The sequence below is a fragment of the Nomascus leucogenys genome, chromosome 2 (assembly GCF_006542625.1).
Source record: "Nomascus leucogenys isolate Asia chromosome 2, Asia_NLE_v1, whole genome shotgun sequence".
In the NCBI taxonomy this organism is placed as follows: Eukaryota; Metazoa; Chordata; class Mammalia; order Primates; family Hylobatidae; genus Nomascus; species Nomascus leucogenys.
In genome coordinates this window covers 48,013,712-48,026,522 of record NC_044382.1, presented here as the reverse complement: position 1 = coordinate 48,026,522, position 12,811 = coordinate 48,013,712, and the positions used below count along the sequence as shown (strand labels likewise).

Sequence of the window (12,811 nt, the reverse complement as noted above, 5' to 3'; positions counted from 1 at the left end):
ATTCCTAGTATGAGTCCTGATTGTGCATCATGTCTCATTCTTTTAATATAACATTTGGCACATTCTAAGAAGTGAAATAAGGTCAGTATGATAGGAATGCATTGATCAAGGGAGATATTGGTATAGAATGAGATTAGAAAGGAAGCAGAGACAGACGTTACGGCCTCTGTTAAGAAATCTGGGGTTTTATTCTAAAAGCAACAGAAAGCCATTGATGGATTTCCTCAAAGGGACAGGGGAGGTGATTTGATCTAAGTTTTCAAAATATAACTTTGACTACTGTGTGGAAATGGATTGGAGGGAGTGGTAGGTATAGAAGTGAAGAGACTATTTAGGAAGCTATTGCTGTCCAGGCTAGAGTGGTATCAGTGAAGAAGGAAGGGAGCAAATTCAGGATGTGTTTTGGAGGTCTAGCTAGAATTGACCAGTCTGGCTGATGGAATGAATGTGAGAGAAAGTGAGGAATCAATGATGACTTCATGAAATTCACCTATAAAACCATCTAGACCTAATACCATTGACAGCAGAGAGAGTAGGTCTTTTGTTAGAACTTTTACTAGAACTTCTTGGTTCTATAATTTACATATGTCTATATGTAGATTTTTAGAATCTTTCTCCAAGCTAAACCACTCATGTTAGCAAAAATTTTTAAAGCTTCCATTTTAGCTTCTAGCTTCACTGTAATTTTTTTTCACCATCGTCAGTTTTAGTGTCTTACCTTTATACTGGCATTTCTCAGTTCAGCCTTCACTTACCAAGCACTGACAGTGAATTATAGTTTCTCCAGTGATTCCTGTGGTTTACTGGGCAGACCCTGCTGACTCCATGTTTTTCAGAAGTCCCCAGAAAAGATGCACTTCTGTTTTCAGAAGACCAAATTATTTCATCTTTAGGAATAGTTTCACCACCAGGGCACGTAAAATGTAGAGTCAGAAGTCCAATCTACCACTTTTCATCTCGCTAATTCCCAGGGCCAAAGGTACTCAAAATTCTATCTGAGAAAGTAGTAAACTTGCAGCACTGAACAGTTACTGGAGATAAAACAAGAAAACCCAAAAGAATGTGTTTCTGTGTTCATGGCCACTTTCAGATGCAGTTGTGCTAGCATACCAAAGAATACAAGTCAGGCATATGATTTTCTGAGGTCTGCCTCCGGCTTCCAGACTCAGAAGCAGATCTCTGTCCTGTACTTAAAGTATATAAGAAGGCTAGTTTCTCTGTGTGTCTATGACAATAACTCATAGTCGTATAGTAAAACAAAGCCCTTTTTACACATATCACTTCATTTGATCATCATAAAAACTCCGTGAAACAGTTAAAATGATTTCAATTTGTGGAAGCAGAAACTGAGGCCGGAGAAATAAGTAAATGATAGAACCTGGACCTCAACCCAGATTTTTCTGACTCCAGATCTCAACTTCCTTTTAACTATACCATGAATACTCATTACGAAGTTGAAAACAGACTTCAGTTTTTAAACACACTTCTACCAGAACTACATGTTCCCTAACATGTTGATCAATTGATCCCTAACTCCAAAAATGCAATATGTCACGTGACAGAACAAAGACCATTTTTGAGCATTTCCTGAACCTCTGTCACGTGCCATGCCCTGAATTACAGTAACGGGGAAACAGCAGGAAACAAAACACAGGAACAGTCCTGCTTTCATGGCACATCAAGTCTAGTGAATTACATCAGAAACTAAGTGAGGCATAAAACACAAAGGAAACGTTGTTATCATGTCCACTAACCTCAAATCGGATTCCAGGTCTTTATCAAAGGCTGCAGAGTATGTGAAAGGGACTCTTTTGTGTACTTGGCATATCATGCCCCAGCACCGCTGGTACTCCTGGTGTTTGAGGGAAATGCTAACTAGAAAGGGAAATGTGGCTGGGGGTGCAAAAGAGCCTGGAAAGACAGCTCTACCTTTTACAGCGGTGAAGTGAAGATGTGAGTGTTAACACGGACTCTGCAGGTTGCTGCAGACAGGAGAGAGCCTAGCTCTTGTTCATTTCCTGTAGGCACAGAGAATGCCTCTATGACCCTGAGCTGGCACCCTGACAGTTCTGCTCTCCCTCCTTAAAGATAGCCCTTCAGAAGGAGTCCTTAATGAGCCTGCAGGCCCAGCTGGACAAAGCTCTGCAGAAGGAGAAGCACTATCTCCAGACCACCATCACCAAAGAAGCCTATGATGCATTATCCCGGAAGTCAGCCGCCTGCCAGGACGACCTGACAGCAGCCCTCGAGAAGGTGAGGCCACACCCTCTAGTCTCCAGGGCTGTTTTCAGGCAAGGAAATGTCAAGGTAGCAGGAGAGGCACAGGAGCCAATTTCCTGCCTATTGACTGTCAATGGGGCCATCTCAAACCCTTGTGTGGGCTGGGATGTCTGTGCAGAGAAGGCCTGCTTCCTCTTTGTGAGGCTTGGAGTTGGGTGGAGGGCAGAGGAAGAGGACAAAGATCAAAACCAAATCTAGCAAGCCTTTCTGCCCATGGGTGACTCGGGGGCAAGGTTTTCCCAAAGTCTGGATTGTCAGGGAAATTCATGCCCCATCCTGTGCTGATCATGGCTGGCCCATCAATTCATGGGGTTGGAAAGAGAAGAAATGGAGGGAGTGGGTAGGGAGGAGAAAGCACGGTGCAGAAAACCAACCACTGCCATTTCCCACCCCTCTCTGGGAGACTAGGCAAGGTGACCGTCTGTGTCACCCTGGGCAGAGGACAGGAAGGGACTGGAACCCTCCTCCATTCAGGACTCAGTAGAGAGGGTCAAAGGCTCTGACAGCCATTCGTCCTCTTTTTCTTTTCCGGAAGCTCAATCATGTGACCTCAGAGACAAAGAGCCTGCAGCAAAGCTTGACACAGACCCAAGAGAAGAAAGCTCAGCTGGAAAAGGAAATCATTGCTTATGAGGAAAGGATGAAAAAGCTCAATATGGAATTAAGAAAACTGCGGGGCTTCCACCAGGAGAGTGAGCTGGAGGTGAGGAGCTGCCAGGGGCTTGGGCTGCCTTCCTGGTAGGGGTCCACAAGGTCATCTCTTGCATCCAGAATTAGTTAGCACTAAGCCATTACCTTGGGGTGATAGGTTCCCTCCACTTTCTTGGCTCCCTGAACTTCAGCGACAGCAAAGATCGGAGCATGGGTGCCCTCTGCTGGCCGCTGGGAAGAAAATACCCCCAACACATCTGCCAAGGCCCAGGAAGCACCCTCTGGCCTTGTGGGTCCTGGGGTCAGGGAGGCCAGCTGGAGTCCCCCTCCTCACTTTGCTCTCCTGAGTAGGTGCACGCCTTCGACAAGAAGCTAGAGGAGATGAGCTGCCAGGTGCTGCAGTGGCAGAAGCAACACCAGAATGACCTCAAGATGCTGGCAGCCAAAGACAAGCAGCTCAGGGAGTTCCAGGAGGAGATGGCCGCCCTGAAAGAGAACCTCCTTGAGGATGATAAGGAGGTGGGCATGCCTCAGCTTCTGCGTGCCTCCTCTCAGTGCCTCCAGGCACATCCTATGACCACCCAAATGCCGGACAGCCCTTGGTGGGGGTGAGAGAGCCTGGAAGCAAAGGAAAGTTCACCCCCATCATTTAGCACAAAGCAAGGGCCACAGCTGCTGGTTCAACCCACCTGTGTTCTTGTGGCTTTGTTGATAGATACTGAGCAGAGCGAAGGCCCCATTCTAGAGAAGAGACTCTCAGGTACACCAGCTACCCCTGACCTAGTCCACTGGGTGCCCTTCCAGAGTACATCCTGACACTTTTGGCAGCCCTGGACCCTACAGTAGAATGGGCTAAGTGACCTTCTGGGCTTGTCCAAGGCCCACCTCCCTGAGCAGTGAAGTTCATGGCAGGAGGCCACTGGACAGCTCAGGTGGCCACTGGGCCTTTGCTCAAATTACAAAGAAGGCATCTTAGGCCGGGCACAGTGGCTCACGCCTGCAATCCCTACACTTTGGGAGGCCAAGACAGGAGGATCGCTTGAGTCCAGGAGTTTGAGACCAGCCTGGACAACATAGCAAGACCTCATCTCTACAATAAGTTTAAATGTTAGCTGGGCATGGTGGCCTATGCCTGTGGTCCCAGCTACTCAGCAGACTGAGTGGGAGGATAGCTTGAGCCGGGGGGAGGTTAAGCTGCTGTGAGCTGTGATCACACCACTGTACTCCAGCCTGAATGACAGAGCAAGACTGTCAAAAAAAAAAGAAGAGAGAGAGAAAAAGAAGGCATCTCTTCCTCTTCCTCCAGATGTTTTTCTTCCATCTGTTAGAAAATTGGCTTAGCATACTTCTTTTTTAGGAGTCACTTTAATGACTTCACACTGAAAACCGTGATTATAAGTGTACAAATCTACGTGTCTCTGCCATAAATGGTGCCTTCTCAGAGATGTCACCTTTGTGTGAGATGCCACCAGCACAAGCCAGAGGGGGAGGCCTAGTGGCAACTCCACAACTCTGGCCTCGGGTTGGACAGCAGAGTCAAGTTTTCTTTTCCCAGGAAGATAGAAGAGGCCTGACTCGGAAGGAGGGGTGACAGACCTGTGCTCCCACTTCTGACTGTCTCGTTTTCTTCTTGTACCCAAGCCCTGCTGCCTGCCCCAGCGGTCTGTGCCCAAAGACACCTGTAGGCTCTACCGAGAGAACGATCAGATTATGACCAACTTGGAGCAATGGGCAAAACAGCAGAAGTGAGTATGGGAGGAAAAAGGAAGGCAGAGTCCGAGGCCTGAACTGAGCCGAGGAGCCACATGGGTGCCAAAGATTAGTCACACACACCCCTGCACTCCTGGAAAACAGATCCAGTCTCAGCCCACACCCAAGGGATGGAAATAAGATGGAGAGGAGGGCTCAACCCTTCAGGCAGGCCTGGAAAGCCCTCTGCTGACCTGGAAACAGCGGCGGCAAGAAGGAAGGGGTGCTTTGCTCAGCAGCAAGAAGGAAGGGGGACATTGGCTCAGATGTCCTCCTCCCGTCCCAGGATCCAGCTTCACTGCCTGGCCGACTTGAACTCCTTCCCTTGAACTCTCCTGGGGCTCACAGGGATTTTGCATAGGAGTTGAGTTCAGAGAGTCCTCTGAATTCTCAGGTGCTAGGAAGGCCCTAGCTCTGGGGACAGGGTGATTCGTGGGGGACCTGGGATGCAGCAGCAGTCTTGCTGAGAACCAAGCATCCCATTCAGCCAGCTGCACCCTTGCTCATGGGAGGCTGGCGACTGGCTGCTGTTTTCTCCTGTGATTTTATTACAGGGTCGCCAATGAGAAACTAGAAAACAAGCTCCAAGAGCAGGTGAAATACATCGCCAAGCTGAGTGGTGAAAAGGAGTAAGTCATCTTACACCACCCTGGCTGCTTCCTGGGAGCTGAAAAGAAGGGTCAGCAGGGAGCCAGGGCTGGCTTTAGCCCTTGATAGGGGGATCAGCCCAGGAAAGGCCTGGTGCTTTGGAAAGACCCCCAGGTCCTGAATCTGCATCTATGTGACCTTGGGCATATCACTTGAGCTCTCAGGGCGTTAGTTCTCTCACCAAAAATCCAAAGGGAGTTTAGTAGTCTTTTTGCTCCTTCCTGCTCTCATGGTTCTCAGAGGTCAAGGGTGCCAAGCAGGGAACAGGCACTGAAAGGCAGACTGAATTAGTTAGGGCAGGGGCTGACATGTTCTAACAGATCCCAAGTGAAGGAACAAACAAGGAACATCTCTTCATGAAATCATCAGGTGAGCAGGCCAGGTTGGAAAAGCCCTTCTCTTCCACCTGGTCATCTGGGGGCCTGTGGTCTTGCTTCCCCTCATGGTCAAAGCTGGGTCCACTAAGAGGGAGGTATGTGAGGATTGTTACCAGTTTGAGAATGGAGGTGAAGGTATGAAGGTCTAAAACTGAGATTTTGGAGGTGGCAAAGTAACAAGTAACAACAAGCCTTAGGAAAGCGCTTCCCAACCTTTTCTCAGGGAACACTTAGAAAACGACCATGCCTTACGTAACACCATAGATATTATGCAGCTATCAAAAAGAATGAGGTCATGTCTTTGTGGGAATATGGATGGAGCTAGAGGCTATTATCCTTAGCAAACTGACACAGGAATAGAAAACCAAGTACCACATGTTCTCACTTGTAAGTGGGAGCTAAATGATGACAACTTATGAACACAAAGAAGGAAACAACAGACACTGGGGTCTGTCTGAGGGTGGAGGGTGGGAGGAGGGAGAGGAGCAGAAAAGATAACTATTGCGTACTGGGCTTAATTCCTGGGTGATGAAATAATATGTACAACAAACTCCTGTGACATGAGTTTACTGGTGTAACATGTACCCCCGAACCTAAAATAAAAGTGAAAATAAAAGTGAAAAAGAAAATGACCACAGTTTAGGATCACTTGAGGCCAGGAGTTTAAGACTAGCCTGGGTGACAGCAGGGCCCTGTCTCTACAAAAAATTTAAAAATTAGCCTAACTAGGCATGGTGGTGCACACGTACAGTCCCAGCTAATTGGGAGGCTGGGTGGGAGGATTGCTTGAGCCCAAGAGGTTGAGGCTGCGGTGACCTATGTTCACACCATTGTACTCTGGCCTGGGTGACAGAATGAGACCCCGTCTCTAAAAAAGGATAAAAGTAACCACATTTGTTTGGCATACTTGTGACAAAGCTGACCAAGCAGTGGCTGCCTCAGAGCCTGCCCCCAAGGGCTGCGGACATCTCCGAACACCTGGAATCCATTCGTGGCACCCCAGGTGGAAAGCCCTATTCTAGGCTTTGGTCTTAGGTACATGGCTGAGTTGAAGAGAAGGATGAGACCTTTGGAATAAGGAGGCCAATGAATTGAGAAGCCAGGATGTGGATGAGCTGTATGGGATATTGAAGGCTTTGGGGATGCTGAGAGGAGGGAGCCAGAGAGCCAGGGAAGGAGGGCACTGCTGAGACCCCCTCTCCAGACCCAGCAGCACTGGGAGTGAGGGGCTACTGGGTGGGGGAAGAGGCGTCCTTAAGGTTGGCCAGCTTTGTAGAGAGCAAAAGGGTAGAGCATACGCCCAGAGAAGAGGTTGGGGATGAATTCTCTACTTGATTTCCCCTAGAAAAGACCACGAAACTTTTTACTAGGGTGTAACTAAAAGAAAAGTTGTCAGATTCTGAAGGTAACAGATAACTTCAGTCTTTGTCTTCTATTGTGCCAAGTCCAGGAAGTTCTCTTTCACAAAGAACTCACTCTTGAGTTTTCCTATTCTTATTTGAAAGAAAATCATCTTTTAATGATGATAGTAGCTCAACTAATACATATTATTTGCTGTGCGTGAGGTACTAAGTGTTGACACATACGAGCTCATTTCATCTTCATAAGACCTCCTGCATTCAGTATAGTTATGATCCCCATTTATGGATGAGGAAAGAGAGGACCTGGGAAACTAAGTAACTTGCCCTTGGTCTCAAAACTAATAATAAGTGGCAGAGTCACACTTCCAACGTGGGAAGTCTGGTTTCAGAGCCCACTTTCACCCACTGCCCTTAACATTAGTTTGGAGACACACAACAGTGATAATAAAAGTTGCCATTTATTGAGCCACAGGGAATGCGCTAAATTATCTTTCCCCTCCTCTACATGGCAACCTCCATTTCCTCATCTGTAAAATGGGATAAGTAACTTACCCAAGTTCTTGACAGAGCTGGGATCTCCTGTGCTCCCGACTCTTCAGCGAAGGGAAGCGGAGAGAACGCGGGCTTTGGCATTGGTGCCGGGTGAGAGTGTTTCCAAGGCACAGCCATGAGAACCCGAGGACACAGGCTCACAGTTGTCGCGACCAGCCTTCTGGCTCTTCAAGTCAAATTTCTACCATTTATCAAACCAGATCCTCGCATGAATCCCATCAGTCAGGCCAGGCCTGACTGTCCCCGTCTGACAGATAAGAAAACAGGCCCAGAGCTGGCAGAGTTGGGCAGGAGTACCAGCTCCTGGTCCACTCGGACCCCAGGCCTGGGCTTCTTTCACAGGACACACATAGGCCTCCATTTCTACAGAGCATGTGTAACAGGCCAGCTCTGAACAGACCTGAGCATCTGTGCTGTCTTCCCTGTGACACCTTTGTCTGTCCTTTCTAGCAGGGAACCAAGCAGAGCCAGCAGCCCCACACAACCTGTCCTTCCTCTCCTTCCCGCAGCCACCTCCACAATGTAATCGTCCACCTGCAGCAGGAAAACAAGAAGCTGAAGGAGATAGAAGAGAAGAAGACGAAAGCTGAGAACACAAGGCTATGCACCAAAGCCCTAGGCCTGAGCAGAACGGAGTCCACACAGAGGGAGAAAGTGTGCAGCGCCTTGGGCTGGAAGGGGTTGCCCCAGGATGTGGGTCAAAGAATGGACCTCACCAAGTACATCGGGATGCCTCACTGCCCGGGTATGTCTGCCATTTGTCAAAAAAAAAGTGTGATTTTTTTCTTTAAATCACTGGATTGAGAATTCAAGTAAGAAGAAGAAAATAGGCCTTTTCTGACCTCAAGTCATTTTCTTAGCTAATTTGGGCCAAAGATCATTGTTTTCACATCTGTAAAGGGAGGAGGCAAATTAAGACCCCTTCTGATCTAAGAACATCTGAAGCATACCCAAGTGCCTCACATCTCAGACCTGTCCCCTCCCCTGACCCAGGCCCATTTTTAGGGAACAGGTAGAAGTGGTATCTTCCTTCTATGTCTGGAAACCCTGTAAGAGCACCCCAGCCACCTACCCAGCCTGGGTCCACAGCCACCTTTCCTGCCACCTGTAAACTCCATGTTACCCCAGAGGCAAGAAGTCACCCTGCAGCAGAGCTGCCTGGCCATGCAGCCAGCCCTTGAGGAATCACCTCGTTAATTTCTCCTCCAATCAAAACTCTCATTTCCTCCCTGTTCCCTCAGGTTCCTCGTATTGCTAGAATCCACATCTAGCCCTGAGCATCATTTCCACGCGTGTTTCTTCAGAGGACAGTGAGTTCCCAGCCCTCCCTCTCTCTTGACCTGGATCAGCTCTTACAGGAATATATCACCGTCCCAGCCTATTTTGCAAGACACTAACTTTTATTGAGTTTTGTCCACTTCCTGCCATGGAGTGAGCTTTAGAACCATACTACCATCTCCAGGCCCAAACTCTGAAATAAAGACATGAGCATGAGCACAGCAGTTGTGGTGAGCTCTTGGCGTCTTGCAGACATTTCTGCCCCACAATCCCCCAGCAACATGCTCATCCTGTTTTCTCTGGATTGTAAGAGATATTGCTCTCTTCCATGTACGGGGAAGCCATAATCCCCAATGCAAGCTTCTGGATTTGTTTTTAAACCAACAAAAGTGATAAGTAGCTCCTTTTTTTTTTCTTTCCGTTACTATCTGAAACTTAAAAAGAGAAAGTCTAAAAACTCCAAAAAGGAAGTAATCCTGAGACCCCAAAGAAAGGAAGAGCAGTAAGGGCTGTATTTTCCAAATGGGGAAGCAAGAGCACACCACCTGCCCCCACCCCACCACCGGGCTCCACATTGCATTCCTCCTAACAATTTTATTTTCCTCCCCAGCCACTTTAATACAAGTGAAATTCCATTATGACAAACTCCAAGGACAGCTAATAGTTTATTCTGGTAGGATTTTGTTAAACTGAGTACATGTCTAGAATTTATATTTCTAGTCTATAGGAAGTGGAGACAACTCACTACTAGGGTAATATTAATATAAGAGAAAGAAATGAAAGATCTTACACTTCTGAGGGGGGCAGTAAAAGTGAAGGAGGAAACCCACTGGTTAGCAATGATTCTTCAATATTCTTCCTGGGTCTAATAAAGGCCAAGCAAATTCACTGCTAATAGGAACACTAACATGTTACATAGGATGCCCCTGACAGAACTTGGGAAGGGCAGTTCCAGAAATGCAGTGTGAGCTAGGAGTGACAGGCATCTCTGGTAGTTTCTGTTATGATAGTTGTTGTCTGTTTAAGCTCTTTGAACTATGTTCCCCCATGTGGTTTAGAATATGGGTTTGTTTTCTAGAGAAAACAAAGATTGAAAAGTCTAGTACTAATCTAGCCTGTGGCTTACTTTATTCAAACTAAAGTTCAATGCCATTAAAACCAGCCTAGTCTACTAGAAAGAGATTTTATCTCTATAATTTACCAAAATATTTCATATATGTTGGCCAAAATGACAATCTCTGGTTTCTTTGAATGTTGTACATCTTTCCAAAGTTATCTTTCACTTCCTGTGGAGTGATTACACCAGAGCAAAGCAGGTAGTCAGTTATGGAGAGCTAATTGGTAGCAGAGCCAGAAAAACATCGACATATTACCCAGCCATCTGACTTTGACAGCCCAGCCAGGCAGAAGACCTGGCTGAGTACAGGGAATGGACTTGACTTAGAGAAATGCAGTTTCTCTAAAGACAGGAGGAAGGGCAGGGAAACTGAGTGTTGCCTGCCTATAATTTGTTAAGAAATAACCAAGGAATTGAGTTCCTAAAAAGTAGTTCGAACAGCTGATATTAAAAAGAAATGGTTACAACAACACTCTTTTATGAATTTTTTTAAAAAGCATTCAAAAAATGAGGATTAGAAGGAAACTACCTCAGCATAATAAAACCACATATGAAAAACCCAGAACAAACATTGTACTCAATGGTGAAAGACTGAAAGCTTTTCCTCTAAGATCAGGAATAAGGCAAGAACACCTACTTTGCCACTTCTATTCAGCATCGTACTGGCAGTTCTAGCCAGAGCAATTAGGCAAGACAGAGAAATAAAAGGGATTCAAACTGGAAAGGAAGAAGTAAAATTATCTGTGTTCACAGATCTTATATGTAAAAAACCCTAAAGACTCTACAGACCACCCCCCCAAAAAAAAAAGCCTGGTAGAACTAATAATGAATTCAGCAAAGTAACAGGATACAAAGTCAACACACAAAAATGAGTTGCATGTTTACATAACAACAATTAATAATCTGAAAAGGAAATTATAAAAATAATTTCATTTATAATAGCATCAAAAATAAACAAATACCTGGGAATTAACCAAGGCAGTAAAAGACTTGTACAATGAAAACTGTAAAACATTACTGAGAGAAATTAAAGAAGACATAAACAGAAACACATCCCATGTTCATGGATTGAAAGACTTAATATTAAGATGTCAATATACACAAAGTGATCTATGGATTCAACGTAATCTCTGTCAAAATCTCAATTTTTTTTTTTTTTTTTGCAGAAATAGGAAAACTCAACCTAAAACTCACATGGAATCTTAAGGGATCCCAACAGCCAAAACAGTCTCAAAAAAGAAGAACAAAGCTGAAGAACTTGCTGATTTCAAAACTTACTACAAACCTACAGTAATCAAAATAGTGTGGTACTGCCATATAAATCAAAAGACAGACATACAAACCAATGGAATAGACTAGAAAGAATCCCAGAAATAAACTCTCACATATATGGTCAAATAATTTTGACAAGGATGCCAAGACTATGAAATGGGAAAAGGATAGTTTTTGTTTTTGTTTTCCAACAAATGGTGCTGGGAAAACTGAATATTTGCATGCAAAAGAATAAAGCTGTGCCCTTACCTAATACCTTATACAAAAATTAACTCAAAATGGATCAAAGACCTAAATGTAGCCACTAAAACTATAAAACTCATAGAAGAAAACATAGAACAAAGCTTTCATGGCACTGGATTTGGCAGTGATTAGTTCACCAAAGGCACAGGCACCAGAAGAAATAATAGACAAATTAGACATCATGAAACTTTTAAAATTTTGTGCATCAAAAGCAATATCAACAGAGTAAAAAGGCAACCCACAGGAGAAAATATTTCCAAATCATATCTCTGATGTTACATATCCAGAATATATAGAGAACTCCTAAAACTCAAGAAACAAACAACCCAGTTCAAAAATGGGCAGAGCACATGCCAAAGAATGATACTGGACCCCTATCTTTCACCATATACAAAAATTAACTCCAGATGGATTAAAGATTTAAATGCAAGACCTCAAACTATAGAAATCGTTATCGCCTGTAATCCCAGCACTTTGGGAGGCTGAGGCGGGCAGATCACGAGGACAGGAGATCAAGACCATCCTAGCTAACACGGTGAAACCCCATCTCTACTAAAAAAAAGGAAAAAAAAATTAGCCGGGCATGGTGGTGGGCGCCTGTAGTCCCACCTACTAGGGAGGCTGAGGCAGGAGAATGGCATGAACCCGGGAGACAGAGCTTGCATTGAGCAGAGATCGTGCCACTGCACTCCAGCCTGGCGACAGGGTGAGACTAGTACTCAAAAAAAAAAAAAAAAAAAATTGTTATCAGGCCAGGTGTGGTGGCTCACACCTGTAATCCCAGCACTTTGGGAGGCCAAGGCAAGTGGATCACAAAGTCAACAGATCAAGACCATCCTGGCCAACATAGTGAAACCCCAACTCTACTAAAAATACAAAAATTAGCTGGGCGTGGTGGCACGCATCTGTAGTCCCAGCTACTTGGGAGGCTGAGGCAGGAGAATGGCTTAAACCCAGGAGGCGGAGGTTGCAGTGAGCCGAGATCAAACCACTGCACTCCAGCCTGGCAACAGAGCAAGACTCCGTCTCAAAAAAAAAAAAAAAGAAAGAAATCATTCTCGACATCAGCTTTGGCCAAGAATTTTTGGCTAAGTCAGCAAAAACAATTGCAACAAAAACAAAAATTGGTAGGAGGGACCTAATAAACTGAAGAGCTTCTACACAGCAAAAGAAACTATCAGCAGAATAAACAATCTACAGAGTGGGAGAAAATAGTCACAAACTACGCAGCTGACAAAGGCCTAATATCTAGAATCTATAAGGAACTTAAACAAATCAAGCAA

General features: G+C 45.4%; 1 protein-coding gene across 2 annotated transcripts in view; it reads left to right on the top strand.

Annotated features, from left to right (window-relative positions):
- The window catches only part of PMFBP1 (polyamine modulated factor 1 binding protein 1), a 56,966-nt gene extending 45,554 nt beyond the window's left edge, over nt 1–11,412 (top strand). The window contains exons 15-21 of one of the 2 annotated variants that reach the window (XM_030794527.1): nt 2,089–2,253; nt 2,816–2,983; nt 3,283–3,450; nt 4,573–4,676; nt 5,235–5,309; nt 8,128–8,363; nt 11,180–11,412. In XM_030794527.1, the coding sequence (XP_030650387.1) occupies nt 2,089–2,253; nt 2,816–2,983; nt 3,283–3,450; nt 4,573–4,676; nt 5,235–5,309; nt 8,128–8,363; nt 11,180–11,307 (1,044 nt within the window). In that variant the 3' untranslated portion in view covers nt 11,308–11,412. Of the gene's footprint in view, nt 1–2,088; nt 2,254–2,815; nt 2,984–3,282; nt 3,451–4,572; nt 4,677–5,234; nt 5,310–8,127; nt 8,364–8,859; nt 9,118–11,179 lie in introns of those variants that run through there. The other variant, XM_030794533.1, reaches the window with a different exon arrangement.
- Nucleotides 11,413–12,811: the final 1,399 nt, after the last annotated feature.